This window comes from Bos taurus, chromosome 3 (genome assembly GCF_002263795.3).
Source record: "Bos taurus isolate L1 Dominette 01449 registration number 42190680 breed Hereford chromosome 3, ARS-UCD2.0, whole genome shotgun sequence".
NCBI classification, from domain to species: domain Eukaryota; kingdom Metazoa; phylum Chordata; class Mammalia; order Artiodactyla; family Bovidae; genus Bos; species Bos taurus.
The window spans coordinates 7079503-7097728 of NC_037330.1; the positions used below are offsets into that span (position 1 = coordinate 7079503).

At 41.0% G+C, this 18226-nt stretch overlaps 1 protein-coding gene across 2 annotated transcripts in view; it reads left to right on the forward strand.

Annotated features, from left to right (window-relative positions):
* The window catches only part of SH2D1B (SH2 domain containing 1B), a 30000-nt gene extending 12222 nt beyond the window's left edge, over nucleotides 1-17778 (forward strand). The window contains exons 2-4 of one of the 2 annotated variants that reach the window (XM_024989739.2): nucleotides 9432-9495; nucleotides 11821-11977; nucleotides 13839-17778. In XM_024989739.2, coding sequence (XP_024845507.1) covers nucleotides 9432-9495; nucleotides 11821-11977; nucleotides 13839-13876 — 259 coding nt within the window. In that variant the 3' untranslated portion in view covers nucleotides 13877-17778. Of the gene's footprint in view, nucleotides 1-9431; nucleotides 9496-11820; nucleotides 11987-13838 lie in introns of both variants that reach the window. The other variant, NM_001193162.1, reaches the window with a different exon arrangement.
* The last annotated feature ends 448 nt before the right edge of the window (nucleotides 17779-18226 follow it).

The window sequence follows — 18226 nt, forward strand, 5'->3', positions numbered from 1 at the left end:
CAGCCTGCAATGTGGGAGACCTGGGTTGGGAAGATCCCCTGGAGGAGGGCATGGCAACCCACTCCAGTATTCTTGCCCAAGGACAGAGGAGCCTGGCGGGCTCCAGTCCATGGGGTGGCAGATTCAGACATGACAATGAGTAAGCACAGCACTAAGTCACGTAAAGGGGGGAGAGAAATAACTAAATAGCTTGCATAAATACACTTATAACATTCTCATCTTCCTGAGTTTTTAGATTCCTTTCTCTGTAGAATGCCAAGGAAATTTTAGCATTTGAATCTCTATGGAATGTGAGCCATTATTAACTCCATGCTTTAATTTACCAGTCTAGCAAAATGTTTATGACACCCCCAGGTACCTGAGCTAATATACTAACTTCAAATCCTGGCTGAGTGTGCCTTTACTGATGAATTCAGCCAACAAATGTTCTATTTTATCCTTTTTGGTTTCACATCCTTTTATCTATTTCCACATGTACTCTTTGTATACACGTCTCCCACTGATTGAACCAATCAGAAGTCTGAGAGCAAAGGAGCCCATAGAAGTCAGAGCACAGAGCAGAGTGGGTAAAATTAGAAAAAGGAACTGGAGATACGGAAAATATCGAGCACACATGTATATATATTGGTACTGGACATATTAAGTTTGAAATGCCTAACAGACATCCAAGAGAAGATGTTAAATAGTTGGAAAAATGAGTCTGGAGATCAGGGGCAGGTTGAAGTTAGGACTACAGATTAAAATATAATTTGGTAAGTGTTTATATTTTTACAATAGTCTTTCAGTTCATAAACATTCTACCTCCTTTTGTTCTGTGAAGTATTTTGTTGGTTAGATTTTTCACATATGTTTGGCACATTTCTTACTAAGATAATTCAATGCAACCCAACAAATAGCGAGAATATACTGTGGGACAGATAATATGCTAGAGTGAACAAAGCAGACACTATTCTGATCTGAGTGTGAGCTACAGATGTCGTTGTTGAGACACTAAGTCATGTCTGACTCTCTGCGACCCCATGGACTGTATACCCTGCCTGGCTCCTCTGTCCATGGGATTCCCCAGCAAGAATACTGGGGTGGGTTGCCATTTCCTTCTCTAGGGGATCTTCCTGACCAAGGATTCAGACCTGCATTGCAGGTGAATTCTTTACCACAGCCACCAGGGAAGCCCTAAATTACAGATGAGGAAACGGATAATTAAAATTCAGTGTGATAAATGTATATTTTCAAAAGTTCCCCTTCTTTCCTACTGATGAAGTGCCCCACACCAGCATGCCTGATCCGAAGCACTAGGTGGCCTGAGTCAGCTCGCTGCCTTGCTCTGCCAGGTCTTTGAACAGTGCCTGGATGGCAGAGGTGTCATGTGGCTGGTTATAGTGGTACGTAAATGTGACAATATTGTGATATTGATTATCACACACCAAGTAAACCCATCTACCTATTGCTCCTCTTCTCTCCCCAAGACAATCAGCCTGAAGTCACCCTTTCCCCCTCTTTTTTTTTTTTCATTTTTATTCAGAGCAGTTTAGGTTCACAGAAAATTTGAGAGGAAGATACAGAGTTCTCATATATTCCCTGCCCCTCCAAAAATGCACTATGCCCTCATTATCAACATCCCTCACCAGAGTGGTATATTTGTGATAATCGAGGAAACTATACTTATACATCATGATCACCAAAGTCCATAGTTTACATTAGGGCTCATTGTTGACACTGTATGATCTATACAAACATATAATGATAATATCATGTGGAGTACTTTTGCTACCCTAAAAATCCTTTATTCATCCCTCCTCACTTCTCACCCCTGGCAACCACTGATCTTTTTACTGTCTCCATCAGCTCAGTTCAGTTCAGTTCAGTCGCTCAGTCATGTCTGACTCTTTGGGACTCCATGGACTGCAGCACGCCAGGCCTCCCTGTCCATCACCAACTCCTGGAGTTTACTCAAACTCATGTCCATTGAGTCAGTGATACCATCCAACCATCTCATCCTCTGTAATCCCCTTCTCCTCCCACCTTCAATTTTCCCAGCATCAGGGTCTTTTCCAATGAGTCAGTTCTTTTCATCAGGTGGCCAAAGTATTGGAGTTTCAGCTTCAACATCAGTCCTTCCAATGAATATTCAGGACTGATGTCCTTTAGGATGGACTGGTTGGATCTCCTTGCAGTCCAAGGGACTCTCAAGAGTCTTCTCCAACACCACAGTTTAAAGCATCAATTCTTCCGTGCTCAGCTTTCTTTATAGTCCAACTCTCACATCCATACATGACCACGGGATAAACCACAGCCTTGACTAGACGGACCTTTGTTGGCAAAGTAATGTTTCTGCTTTTTAATATGCTGTCTAGGTAGGTCATAACTTTCCTTCCAAGGAGTAAGCATCTTTTAATTTCATGGCTGCAGTCACCATCTGCAGTGATTTTGGAGACCCCAAAATAAAGTCTGTCACTGTTTTCACTGTTTCCCCATCTATTTGCCATGAAGTGATGGGACCAGATGCCATGATCTTAGTTTTCTGAATGTTGAGTTTTAAGCCAACTTTTTCACTCTCCTCTTTCACTTTCATCAAGAGGCTCTATAGTTCTTCTTCATTTTCTGCCCTAAGGATGGTGTCATCTGCATAGTTCTGCCCTTCCTATGATGTTATATAGCTGGAATCGTGTAGTATGTAGCTTTTTCATATTGGCTTATTTCACTTAGTAATATGAATTTAAAGTTTCTCCGTGTGTTTTTCATGGTTTGATAACTCATTTCTTTTTAGCACTGAAAAAGATTTCATTGTCTGGCTGTACTACAGTTTATTTGTCCGTTCACCTACTGAAAGACATTTTGGTTACTTCTAAATGTTGGCAATTATGGATAAAATACTATAAACATCTGTATGAAGCTTTTTTTGTATGGACATAAGTTTTCAACTCCTTTCAGTAAATACCAAGGAGCACGATTGATAAATTGTATGGTAGTAGTATGTTTAGTTTTGTAAGGACCATCAAACTGTCTTCCAAAGTGGCAGGACCATTTGCATTTGCACCAGCAATGAAAGAGAGTTGCCGTTCCCTACATCCTTGACAGCAGTTCATGGCGTCAATGTTTTGCTTTGGGGCCTTTCTAGGTGTGTGCTTTACCTTTTTGTTGTTTTACTTTGCATTTTCCTGATGATATTTCACCCTATCCTCTTAAAGGCACAGGGGGATACATAGGTTAAGATTGCTTTCACTTTACATCTGTTTTTTGAAAAATCTTTTTCCTAAATATTGAAAAAAGTAAAACCTCCTTAAAAGAAAATTACTGGAGAATTAAAACATAGCCTTTACCACGAAATAGTGGACTTCAAAAGGGATTAAAGGGGTGAGCTTGCTGGCAAAAATAATATATATTTAGTGGTGGGACCTTTTTATCTCTTTGTTTTGCTTTGTGTTTGGACAAAGGCTGTTTCAGAGCAGTGGCAATTTTCTGGAATCTAGAAAGTTAACAGCTGAGATTACTAAAGGCTTAAATAACAAACTCTGTAGCTTGGTTTCAGCAAAGAGATATTAACTACTACAAAGAGTCAAATGTTCATAAAAGATTTTTTCCAAGTTGCAGAACAAGAGATGTTTGTTTGAAAATGAACAAATCATAAGAAAAGATTTACTTAGTCTATTCTTACATCTTTAGCATACCTCAACTAATGTAAACAGAGTTCTGAAAGATGGAAAAACTTACACCAAAACCCCTCAGAATTCAAGGATGACACCACTGATATCCCTTCTTTCTACATTCCTCTTTCTTCCTCCCTTCATCCCTCCATTTTCTCCATTTAATCTCAAAATTGCACTAAAAACCTATTTTTATTTTAAATTTGTATCATTAATTGTAATTTAAAAGTTTTATGGAGTGTTATTTTTGATTACTGTATTTTGATTAATTTAATCTGATAATAGTTTATATTAGAAAATATACATTTTCACTAATTTATACTTTTATTTGTACTTTATAATATACTTATGACTTTTAAAGTATATTTAAATGTAACAAATACATAGTTTCACTGATCTTTGCTTTATAATAAGTAATAAAATGTTGGCATTGTCAATTTCAACAGTCCCAATGTGAACGAGTAGACATTTGGGCTCATAGACTCTACACATGTCAACTGTACTAAATTTTGCCAAATTGTTCTCTAAGGCTTTGGTATCTAAATACACTCCCATTCAGTCAGTTCATTAGTAGTATATAAAACTTGTAAAGCTGTATATCACAGCCAATACTTTGAATTAGTAACTCTTACATCTTTGCCAATTGGGTATGAAATGATATCTAATGTGGCTGCTGCTGCTGCTGCTAAGGCACTTCAGTCGTGTCCGACTCTGTGAGACCCCATAGACGGCAGCCCACCAGGATCCCCCATCCCTGGGATCCTCCAGGCAAGAACACTGGAGTGGGTTGCCATTTCCTTCTCCAATCTAATGTGGCTTCATTTCTATTTCCCTGATTATTAGTGAAGCAACTTTTCATTTGTTTATTGGTCATTGTACTTATCATTTTCTTATTGTACATTAATGTTCTCATTTTACATTAGGGTTGCCATTATCTTCTCCCAAATTGTGGACTTAATCGCAAAAGTAGATACTATATTTATAGTATATTTTGATAAATAGAAGTTTTAATTTTAATATGCTGCTGCTAAGTCGCCTCAGTCATGTCCGACTCTGTGCAACCCCATAGACAGCAGCCCACCAGGCTCCGCCATCCCTGGGATTCTCCAGGCAAGAACACTGGAGTGGGTTGCCATTTCCTTCTCCAATGCATGAAAGTGGAAAGTGAAAGTGAAATCGCTCAGTCGTGTCTGACCCCATGGACTGAAGCCTACCAGGCTCCCCCATTCCTGGGATTTTCCAGGCAAGAGTACTGGAGTGGGGTGCCATTGCCTTCTCCAATTTTAATATAGTGAGTTCTATTAATTTTATCTTCTGACTGGTACTTTTCATGATTTAAGAACGCCTTCCTTAACTCAAGGTCATTAAGTTGGTCACTTTTATTTCTCCTAAGTTTAGTGCTTTCTTTCTTTACAATTGGGTCTTCAATTAGAATGTGAAGCAAGAATCCAATTTTATTTGCTCCCACATGAAAACATTACCATTACCATTTAACAAACAGTCCTCCTCACTGATTAGTTATGCCAGCTCAGTCATATATCAAGTTTTTACATATTTATGCATCTGTTTCTGGGCTATTTTATTCCATTAATGTTTCTTCCACTACAGAGCTAGTTCCTCATTGTCTTAATTATAGCTTTTTAAAAAGACTTAAGACAGAAACATCCCATCACACATACACACATACACCACACCAGTTTTATCTTTCTTTTTCAAAATTGACTAGACCATATTTTTATGCAGAGGAATGACATGATCTGACTCATATTTTTAAAAAGGACTACCCTGACTGTTATGCAAAGAATAATAATGAATCAGAGAGAGGGGGAAAAAATTGCTAGAGCTGTGTCCTTGAATAGATGAAAGTGGATGACAACCAGTGGAAATAGGAAGGATTAGCTTTGCAGATCAGCATGCAAAGTTCATCCATGGTAATAAAGGCAGAGTCTATGCCTGCAGATACTGTTATGTGTGGTGATGGGAATTTGGAAATTCTCTCCTGATGCTTTAATTTTCTCAGTGAAGTCATCAGTTACGAGTGAGATGTTGAAGGTTTAAGAAGAAAGCAAATGGTATAGAATCTCTGTTTGAGGGGAATAGGAAAATAAATGACTACCTGGAGGAATTAAGAGTCCACTTGAGATTTGTGGTCATTGATTTAAGTGAGAACAGTGAACATGGCTACAGCCACATACAGCTGTAGTGAGTTGGGCTCAATCAGGATTCTGGGTTTGCTAATTAAGGAAATAAAGTGAAAGATGGTAAAGGAGTTGAAAAGAGTGATTATAATGGTGGGCAAGCAGTCTAATCTGTATAAAGAAGGGAGTGAAGACAAGTGAGCAAAAACCCTGAAAAGTGATAGGATTGATGGGCTGGAAGATCTGTGGGGTCAAGGGAATGTCGGGGTCCGTATACTAGAGAAAGGAGAAGATGTTTAGGACGAAGTGAGTGGGATGCATGAAATTCACATTATGAGAAGGTTCCCATTATTGGCAATTATATGGTAAAAATTACAAGTGAGGCTGGCTTTATGGCAGGCAATCTTATGCAGCCACACAGGGCCCGACTCAGAGAGCCCTGTACTTGGTTACCATCCAAGTACCTGTACTGCTGTTACCACCCCCAAATTCTGAATAACTTTTAAACAGGGACCTTAAATTTTCATTTTTCTCTGGGCCCCACAAATTACGTAGCCAATCCTGGTGATGAACATGGGAATGAGTGGGCAATGTAGGGGAAGACAAGATTGTTGGAGGAGGTGGGCTCAAGGAATGGAGAAATTGGAGTGTTAAAGAATAATCAACTTGCGAATTGAAATTGCCAACAATTTAGATAGGCATAGTACTGAAGGCAGTGACAGTGAGCGAGGAGCTAGAACCTAGAGAAACGAAAGACAATAACCCAGAGTTAGGAGCTGTCATCAATAGACACATCTTGATTGGGCAGTAGGTGACATAATCTACACAAAACTCAAAGCTAGAGTTTGGAGACAGGAAATGACACTGAGATGCTGCAGAAGCAAGAACGCTGGCCTCTCATCCAGGCCTGCAAGGGGAGGTCATGCAGGTACTCCTTTATGGTTCTGCAGGTTATGCAGGACTCCTTTTAGTGGAGTCCCAGAGAAGCAGGGTCCTTGGGACAGAGACTTGGCCAACAAAGGTCCATCTAGTCAAGGCTATGGTTTTTCCAGTAGTCACGTATGGATGTGAGAGTTGGACCATAAAGAAAGCTGAGCACAGAAAAATTGATGCTTTTGAACTGTGGTGTTGGAGAAGACTCTTGAGAGTCCCTTGGACTGCAAGGAGATCCAACCAGTCCATCCTAAAGGAAATCAGTCCTGGGTGTTCATTGGAAGGACTGATGTTGAAGCTGAAACTCCAATACTTTGGCCACCTCATGCGAAGAGCTGAGTCATTGGAAAAGACCCTGATGCTGGGAAAGATTGAGGGCAGGAGGAGAAAGGGGACAACAGAGGATAAGATGGTTGGATGGCATCACCGACTCAATGGACATGAGTTTGGGTAAACTCTGGGAGTTGGTAATGGACAGGGAGGCCTGGCATGCTGCGGTCCATGGGGTCGCAAAGAGTCGGACACGACTGAGTGACTGAGCTGAACTGACTGGGACAAAGATAGTGTGTCCAGGTGTCCCTTGGAGCAAGAGGGTGACAGGGATGATTAGAGAAGAGGTTGAAGATAGAGAAGAATTTGATGACAGCAGACCTTGAGCACTAGAGAACACAAGGCAGGATTTCATGGCTGGGAAGAAGGGGGTACAATAAGGCTGCACAAAGCCCTATAGGATTAGAAAAAGGGGATAGACAACATGCGAGACTGGGGTTCTTGCAATGACTTAGGAACAGGGATAAAGGACATGATGAGATTAGCTGAATGGACTCCAGGTGAGGGTGGAGGGAAGACTGTGAGTGTTGGAGGATAAAGACGACTCCCTTGTCACCATGGTGACGGGGGCAGATGGCCCCAGGGAAGCAGGATCTTTTTACCTGTCTTAAGTGTAGATGCATGCTGAAAAATCATGTATCTTTTTAAAGTTTTATAAATGACATCTATAAAGTAATAATTAGAATAGGCATTAAAATAAGTTTTTATGTTGACCCAATAATATTGTGGGCTTCCTTGATGGCTCAGATGGTAAAGAATCTGCCTGCAATGTGCAGGAGACCTGGGTTTGATCCCTGGATCAGGAAGAACCCCTGGATAAAGGAATGGCAACATCCAGTATTCTTTCCTGGAGAATTCCATGGACAGAGGAGCCTGGTGGGCTACAGTCCATGGGGTTGCAAAGACTTGGACATGACCGAGCAACTAACACTAACACTAATAATATTGCAGCCATATGAAGTAGATACTAACCTCACTGCTCTGTAATCTCTTACAGTGCTTTTTTTTGGATAAACATTTCAAAATAAATGCATATTAGTATTACAAGTTCAATAAAGCAATTTCTTCTAAAGTTTTGCTGCAATTTGGTTTGTTATTTCATTAAAAGTGCTTTGCAATGAGTAAGACTATATCTGAGCAAGGTCTGTCTTTCTAACCTAATAGTATATGGCTTTTGGACTAATTAACACAGACCCTCCTTTTGTTTTATTCTTTCAAACTCCTCTAGTAAATATTTTCTTAGGTGGATAATACAACAATTAGTTAAAAATAAAGTCATTTATTTAAGAATTTAACTTAGGCCATTTAATAAATGAGTTTCAAGAAATCATGTGATCAACCAAAAGTGGTGTATGAACCTTGTTTGGATCCTGATTTGAATAATATGTCTGTGAAAAGATATTCGTGGGACCTCTTCCCAAACAGTGGAATACTTTAATTTGTCACATATAGACAAGGATTCATGTAAAAGGTTTTGTTGCTTGTGTGATTCAGAGATACCCATTAGCTTATTCTGGCCTCAGGAAATACCACAAAAGGACTGGGATTTGAAGTCAGTTAAAGCCTCCAGACAATTGGCAATGAGCTGTAAATAGCTATCTGCCTTTCCAATTCAGTTGTAAGATGAGTCATCCGATTCCTTGGCGTGGGTGCAAGTGAAGGGGTGAGGAGCGATGAATCAGATCATTTGAACCTCACGTTAATGTTTTTGATCCTCATTTTTTACATTTTAATATTTCTTGGGAATCAGAACATAGGTAACAACTGATAGAGGCATTTAAGGGATGCATTTTTTTCTCCTCAAACGCCTTTATTAAATTGATACAGTATTCTACAATTGATGACATCTGGGAATCGAAGAAATATGGTAATGTATGCTATCTTTTGCTCTGGAAATTGCTCAGTTGGGTCTGTTATCTAAATTCTAGATAGATTACTAAGCTAGTGGCTCATGTTCCAATGAAGAATAAGAGCAGAATACACCACTTCCTTGCACATAATCCCTAATTCTCTGTTTTAGTTACATTAACTATCTATAATGAGATCAATGACATTTCAATTAATAAACAACACAGGAATGGCTCAATGGTATTTTGCATAGTGTATCAAGTAAGTACTAAGTGAAAAAATTAGAGAGAAATACCAAGACAATGAAAACTGTAAATTTTCTCTTATTCCCTTTACTACAGCCCAGACTTCCATCAGAATAAAGATTCCCATTAAAAAAAACCTCTCTTTCAAAGTCCCACAGATAAGAAGGCTTGAAATGATCAGTTTCTTTTTGGGATTCAAGATTGACAAAGGCTTTGCATATAACATACAATGATAGATGTTACCTGGATTTGCATATAAGAACATTGTGATTCACAGAGTCATCTTTCCACAGGTTTAAAAATTTTGTCTACACATACCGAATCTTCAAAGAGAAACATGGGTATTTCCACATACAGGTAAGGACATATAAGAACTCCTAGAACAAAAACAACAAAAACTGGGGAGAAGAACCTAAAAGCATCTCTGAGATGTGGCCATGTGGAGGCATTCTACGGAAGCACTGTGAGTTAGAGTCAGATCAGTAAGTAACCTTGTCTTCCTTTAAGAGAATAGAGACACACTAGAGTTGGGTTCAATTTTTTTTATAAAAAAAAAAAAAAAAACAAGGCTGTTTTCAGAAGTGTAGAGGCACAGAGTTCCTCCAGGGGTCAAATATACCAACCTGAACTCTATGTAAGACTACTGTCAAATTAGAAGACTAAATGACAGAGTGGGTGGAAAGGGAAGGCTGGCAGAGGTCCGAATGTTTAGGGGGTCGGGGGGTACGCCATACCTGGATGAAAATACAAAAGGAAGCATCAGTCAACTGGCAATTTGGGGATTTTATTAATGTGTCTGGTTTACTGAGCGTTAAGCAGAAAAAAACCTTTTTTCTTTTGAAGTTACTTCTCTGGCAGCAAGTAGAGTATAATGAATGTCATTGAATCTTTAATTACTACTATAAGGATCCTGAAATAATCTTTCTGAATACTTGCAAAAAGGTTAAGCAGATCTTTTACTTCAAGAATTCTCAGAACCTTTGATATGCTAATATGCACTGTGACTACCTGAGATCCCCAGATACACACACACACATATAATTTTTTCTTTGAAACAAAAGACATTGTTGAGGCAATTGACAAATTTTTGAATAAGATCTGTAGATTAGTAAACAGTATCACATCAACTTCCTCATTTTAGCCTGGGTATGTAATATTCTTGTTTTTTAGGAAATAGGAAGTATTTAGGTTAAAGGGATATCATGTCAGTAACTTTCATGTATTTTTTTAAAAAGGATAAATATATGTACATTTGTATATTTAGAAAGAGAGGATGAAAGGCAAATACAATAAAATGTTAACCTTTGGGGTGCGGGTGAAGGATATACATGGAAATTTAAAAAACATTTTTGAATCTTTTAAAGCAACTCATTTTAAAACATTTATTTCTTTATTGTGCATATTTTGGGAAATTCTGGATAATTCCTTAATGCCCCATTTTGTCTCTTGTCTGGACAAAACAGAGAAGCATCCACATCTCTTCTAACAGACGCAGGGGCGTTTCATGGGAAGCAGCTCTACATCAGGGCCGGTGCTAGAAGCTGCCCTGGGCTGACGCGACAGCCTTTCATGGAGCCGACTTCCAGCTCAGCCTGAGTCTCTGTCACAGAGGTTAACACACTGCAGGTCCCAGAGCTTTCTCATCACCACCCCTCTCTGCAGACCAACACCTTGGCCCTCTGGGAACCACAGTGATCATCAAGGAACACAACTACACAAGAGCTGAGGAAATTTTTGTGTTTTTAAATTATTTCTATAAGATTGTAGTAGAGGGACTTCCCAGGAGGTCTAGTGGTTAAGACATTGCCTTCCAACTCAAGCGGTGCAGCTGTGACCCCTGGTTGAGGAACTAAAATCCCATATGCTTCATGGCCAAAAAACCAAAACATAAAACAGAGCAATATTGTAACAAATCCAATAAAAACTTTAAAAATGGCCCACATCAAAAAAAAGTGAAAGCATTATTATTATTTTTTTAAATGACTAGAAATTTGTGCTTTGCTTATAGCTGGTAAACAGAAAACAACTGTTCATAATTTTACCTGAATCATGCTGACATTTCCATTTTCAATTTAAATCCAGACATTTTGGTCTTATTTTCCTCTCACGGAGATTCTGAATTCAAGTATGTAGGCTTTTGTGTATACATACATACATATATATATATATATATATATATATATATATATATATATATATATTTTGGCTATGTGGCTCCCAAGATCTTAATTCCTTGATCAGGGATTGAACCCAGGACCATGCAGTGACAGCACTGATTCCTAACCACTGGACCACCATCAAGTACAGAGATTGCATTTCCCATTGAAGTCCACCTGCATCAGTCGCTTACACTCTCACATAAGCTCTTAGAGGGGTTACCCTCTACAGGGTACCTACAAGAGCTGCCCCCAGATTGCCATAGATGGGAACTCAACACTGCAGACTGAGGTGGGGACCCTTGATTGTTAATCCTCTCTACTCACAGCAGTTCAAGCCAGAGCTCTGTTTTTAGAGGGAAGGTTTCTGTGTTTTGTGTGTGGTGTGGGCTCCCACACATGAAATGCCAGCCACCTGTTTTCAGTTCGCTGCTCAGAGGCAGCCCTGAAACCACTGTTGTGAGAGGTGTTAGCGTTCTCACATAGTTGCGTGGTGATGAGTGCTCTCCTTCCTGCACTTTTGCAGACAGCGGAAGGCATTAGACGACAGATCTTTCCAAACCTGAAGGAACTGATCTCCAAGTTTGAAGAGCCACATCAAGGACTGATGTTTCACCTTGTAAAGCCAATAAAGAGAACCGGATCCTGCCTGAGATGGAGAAGATCGAAGATAGAGTTGGATGGTATTTATGGTAAAAACTTTCATAGGGGGGCCAGACAAGAGCCTTAGTCCCACTTCTACTACTGCCCTACTGGGTAGAATCCATACAGATAACTGCTCCTTTCTATGGTGTTAGCTCTAAAAAAGCCTCATCCTGCGAACAGCATTTTTCTATCTTGTTGGGAAGCAGTGCCTTCATGCTCCCGGTGGTGGCAAACGCACAGAGCTCTCTGTGCTCGGGCAGCCCAGGGAGAAGAGTCATCCCTGGGCATTCCGTGAGCCAACTTCAAACTCACCCTGTGACCTTGTGCCAATCACATATTTGGGAATAGATGGCCAAAAAGCAGAATTTTCAAATGAGAAAAATGCTTCAACTTCTTTCTCCAAGCCGCATCCTGTTACATTTTGCTCAAAATTTGCTAAGCATTCATTTATGTAGTGTTAGTGGACAAACTGGGCTTCCCCCAGGTGCTAGTGGTAAAGAACCCGCCTGCCGTTGCAGGAGACGTAAGAGATGTGGGTTTGATCCCTAGGTCTGTAAGATCCCCTGGGGGAGGGCATAACAACCCACTCCAGTATTCTTACCTGGAGAATCCCATGGACAGAGGAGCCTGGCAGGCTACAGCCCATAGGGTCGCACGGAGTCAGACACGACTGGAGTGCCTTAGCAGGGAGCAGGGGACTAATTATTTCAGATACATCCTAAGAGTTATCAAGCCATGGTGGGAAATGAGAGTGCAGAGAATCAGTAAATCTGAGTGCACAGGATCCAGGTCATATCCCAAGCAGCTACTCTTGTGTACACCCCTTGAAATCTGTTCGCAGAAAAGAATCTAGTATCCATCAGTCACAACATAGTTCGAATTTAGCTCAGACTTCCTGAGACATTTACAGTTTAACCCTGTTTTCTCAAGGTGGGATGTATGGTTAGAGCCCCATTAAAGGGATTTCTGTCCTCAGTGGGCAGGTGATGTAATGGGAGCAGAGGGCTAGCCAGGGAGCAAGGAGGGGAACAGACAGAGGGTTCCAGGAAGTCTGCGGTCACCACACACCCATTATACTCTGTCTACAGCCAAGCTGCCCTTTAGACTGCCGGAGAAAGCTTCTCACCTCCCCAGGACTAAACACAGTTTTTTAATTACGAGAAAACAGCCCTCCTCTCCCATTGTTTCTGTCTCCCTCCCCCAGGCAGAGGAGTGTGTAGCCCGTCACAGAGTTGCTTGCTATAGCTGCAGCTGCAGATGTGATCCCATGGCCATTTTCTACCATAACTTACAGAAAGAAATAAAAATACAAAGAATAAAAGAGGGGCAGAGGAGCAACCTAGGGATGGACCCATGCTGTAGTCCTTAGGCAAACCCTGATGAGCTGCTCAGGGTGAGGGTGGCGGTAGTATTTGTCTCAGGGATAAATAAAATAACCACAAATCCCAAGAGGAGAACCCTTTGGAGTTCGTTCCAAGAGCTGAGCAGGAATCTCACCACACCAGTTGTCCAAGCTCAGGCAGCCTTGGCAGAACGAGCTCCCAAATCCTCAGCCATTAAGGCGGAAGGAACTTCCTCTGAGCTGCTCATCTTCTCCCCCGCCCCCGTTCCCTTGGCCACCTCAGAACAAGCCTCAGGTGTTCTCACCCTCAGGGAGGCATAGGTTCTCTGCTGTTGAGTGGAGGCATCTGGTGCTGGAAACTCTGGTACTTGACTTATAAACAGGCCCCCTATTTTGCCAGGAGAGCTCCCTGTGGTACCCCAGCCCGTGAAGATGTCACTCTGTTGTGGCATCAAGACCACCCTGTGCCTGGGCAGAGGGCTTCTTTCCCGCGAGAGGTGTTGGTCAGGGTGACTCCTGGGTGTGAAGCCTCACGGCTGGTCTCCTTTTCTCCCCAGAGAACAGTGGCAGTGACTATGTAGATGTCCTGCCTTGAAGGGATGGAGACTGGATGAAGCACTTATAGAAGCGGTCCTGCTTCTCCTGCAGGTGTGTGGGTCTGGAAGACCAAACTCTAGGGGACAACTTAGACTCTCCTGGTCTGAGTGACTGAAGATGTTTTGTTCACCAGCCTCAGAGAAATCAGTCCCTGCCTCCCATGCATACAAAACGAGGAGCTTCAAAACCCCATTCTCCCTCCCACTGTTCTTTCTTGGAATAGGACCGCCTGAACCTATTCTTGACTTGTTAAAGGTGCTACCACGACAACACCGTTGACGTCTGGTCGTCTTTCAACCAGGCGACCAGAGAGGAGAGAAGAGAGTGCTGCTGTCTCCTTCGGAGGCTGAGTTCCAGTCATGACGATGTGACTGCAGACAAACCGCTTCCTCTTTCTAGGCCTCTGTTCCTTCGTGGCTGGGCAGAGGACAGCCAACGCCCGGCCTCTCTGCTGAGGCTGGTTGAGTCAGGTGGCGTTGGGGAGCCCCTGAGTAACGGACATGGGTACTGGATCTCACACTCCCAAAACAGCCAACACATTCTCTGCCCCTGCCCGTGCTGGTCTTGGTGATGGTGGGAGCCCAGACCCACTCATGCACCCTCTCCCTCCAGCCTGGGCGACCCACCTTCTTTCTAATCTCCATCCCTGCTAAACATTGCCCTGGAGACACTTCCTCTTTGATTCTGCCTAGTTTCATTTATGCACTAACCACTTTAACAGCAGCGACGTGCTTCTGCTTTGCGACACGTGTGGGGATTTTGAAGGTGTGTCACAATGCAGAACCACGTCGCTGCTGTGAAAGTGGTTGGTGCTGTTTCTGACTAGGCTTTAAAGTGCGGTTGAGTCTCCCCGTGAATCCTCCACGGCACACAGAAATGCCTGCAGCTCAAAACCGTGCCCCATTTAGAGACATTACTGACTAGGAGCCCATTCCCGAGGGATTTGTCGCTTGGTTCTAAGGCCCTTTGTATTTTTCTCCTAGTTCACATTTTAAATTAAGACCTGCTTAGTGTGGAATGTACCACATGCTATGCCCATTCTCTGATCTATCTTCAAACCTTAGGGATTCATTTCACCCCCCTGGCCTTATTAAAGAGAGGAGCTTGGATTTCTGGGAAACAAGAACAGACATTGTGGTTGGAATCCCAAAAGCACGAGCCATTCTGACTTCTTAGGTCACAGCAAACCATAGTAGAGAAGAAGGGAACTGCAGGAGCCACATAAGCATACTTATGGATGGTTCAGTAAAGGACACCAGAAGCAAACCTGCTCCCCAGGGTTCGGCTCCGGGTCTTTGATTCATTCTGCATGGTACAAAGAACATGTTCCAGTTATCTGGGACTGCAGCAATCCTTGGCACAGAAAACATGGTCAGTGGAAATTTCCTGAATAAATCAATATATATGAAATGTGGTCACTCATTCTGGATAGCAAAGATTTGTTTGAACTCTATATATACATCTCAAAATCAAGTAGAATATGATTGTTAATTCAAGACCTTTCCATTATTACTCTCATAGAAGTGATTTCCTTTTTTCCTGAGCACCTATGCATAGCACCTTACAAGGAGCTTGATCCCTGGTGGGATTTCAGCCATATTTCTCAAACAAGCAAGCCACATTTCATAGTCAATGTGGATGTCGTTGCATAGTTCCCTGAAATTTAGAAGGCCGTGAACAGGTCATACGAAGAACAGCTGGAAGATCTGAGTATGTGGGACTGGAAGAGGGAAGACAATAAACTACAGCAGCCGTTTCAGTGTTGGCAGTGCCGTCCTGTGAAAGGGGGAGCAGAAGACTCACTGGGTGTGAAGCCAGACAGAAGAACTCAGAGCAGCGGCTGCGTGTTTACAGGAGGGCAGTCTAGCCACATGTAGGAAGAACTCAACGTAGGAAGAATCGGAGCCTGCTGGAGCTATCCTACATTCAAACAGTCCTCCGTCTTCTGGGGTCCAAATGACTTAGGTACGGAGAGTTGAGTTAATCACATTATTTAATTCTTAACTCATTATCACTATCCACCCATAAAAGACACATTCATTTTTCTTCCCTTCATCCCTCATTCCCATTCCAACGGAACCAGCTCCACACTATTTGATACATGCCCTTGTGTGGATGGGCTTCCCTGGTGGCTCAGATGGTAAAGAATCAGCCTGCAACGTTCAGGAGACCCAGGTTCAATCCCTGGATCAGGAAGATCCCCTGGAGGAGGCAATGGCACCCCACTCCAGTACTCTTGCCTGGAAAATTCCATGGATGGAGGAGCCTGGTGGGCTACAGTCCACAGGGTCACAGAGAGTCAGACACGACTAAGCAACTAACACTTTTTTTCACTTTACTTACATGTATGCACTCTTGTAGAATATACAAATTTGGTTGAGACTATATATCTTTTATATTTACACACATCATATAGTGCTATTGCTCCAATTCTGTTATTACTTTTTTCCCCTCAATATTATGATTAGTTCTATTCCTTACTCTTGAGTGTACATCTAACCCAGTGCCTCTAACTCATGCATGGTATTCCACAGCATGCACCCATCACATTTTGTTTTCTCATCTCTCTAGAGACACACATCTAAGTTGGTTCCAACTCCCTGCTCCTAGGAACATCACTGTAATGAACAGCCTCTCTTTATGCACATGTAAGAGGCTTCCTCTGGACTATGAGGGTGGGTCATAAAGTGTACTCAGATTTAATTATGATACAATCAAGCCCATGAAGTGCTTTTTTGCCTTATGCTTTGTGCTTTTTGATCCCTGTTTTACAAGCCCTTCCCCACTCCAAGCGTCTATATATATATACTTTTTATTATATAATTTTACCTTCTACATTATACTTTTACCTTCTACACTAAAGGTTTTAACGATGGCAGGGACTTTTGCCTTTTTCAATGGCATATATCCAGTGTTAGAAAAGTCCTTCGCTCCTAGCAGATGCTCAATAAGTGTTTGTTGAATAAAGGATGAGTCTGGGGTTAACCTTTGTCCATGGTGAGAGGTAAGAATCCAGCTTTGTATTTTTCCATCTCTATTGAAGTGGTTTTCAGATTTATACCTGCTTAATAATCCATTGTCCCTCCTCTGGTTTATGGTTTCTTCTTTATGTCACAACTATTCTAATACTCTGACTTTGTAATTGTCTCTTAGGATAAGCACTCATTTTTTAAAATCATTTTAGCTATTTGTGGACCTTGATTCCTCCACAAACATTTTAGAATAAATAAGTTTCTTGAAACATCTTGCTGGAATTTTGAGTAAACTTGCACTTGGGGGAGACTGAAATTCTGGTGATGTTTTCCCATGTGTAAACATGCTACTCTAGTTATTTATGCCAGCTTTTTTGGTCTTTAATGAAATCATACATTTTCACTGTGGAAGTCCTGTATATTCTGTTAGGGTAATTCCTATTTTTAGTTGTTATAACTTTAAGTCATATATTTTGTTACGTTTCTGATAGACTACGACAGTAGCAAACTGCTTATGCTCTTGTTAGATGTCCTGGTTTATCTGTTGATTCTACTGTAAATTAAACTGTAAATTCTATGTAAATAATTTTGTCAGCTACAAATGATAGCATTTTGTTCTCCTTCCTTTCAACCCTTATGTATTTTATTTATTTTCTATGTTTACTCGATTGGCTAGGACCTCCAGTATACATTAAATACGAATCAGAATGTGAGCGTTCTTGCGTTGTTCCCATATTGTGTGAAATGCTTAGTCATTTTCTCCACTTACGCACAGTGTTTGTTGTAGCCTTTAAGAAGGCTATTTTAGTTTTATCAGAAATGTTTTGAAATGTATTAAGTGATTTGCTTCTGTATCTACAGAGATAGCCACATTCCTTTAATCCTCATTCCATTATAGAGGTAAATTACATTAAATTCTTAACTTATACCATGCTTGTATGCTTAACTTGATCATTTTACATTATTTTTAATAAACTGTTGGATTCAGTAAGTTATTTCATTTAAGATTTTTGCATTAAAACTCATAAACCAAACAGAACTATAATTTGTTGAATCATGGTTATCCTAACCATGAAGAGTGGATGAAGCGGTCTTTATATTTTTTCTATTTTTTCACAACAGCTTTGTAAGGAAAAGTCTATGTGTTGTTTGAAAACTCATTAATACTCTTATAAAACTGAGTTTGAAGTTCTGGTAAAGAAGGATAGGGCATCTCTTATTATTCTATAAATATAGGGTTAGCGAAAAGTTCATTGAGGTTTTTATGAAAACACCCGAACAAACACTTTGGTCAAAACAGTATCTTTAATGCTCAATGGTTTATTCAATTATCTTGCCAAATTCGGCGCTCTTTGTTTTTCCAGGAATTTTATAAA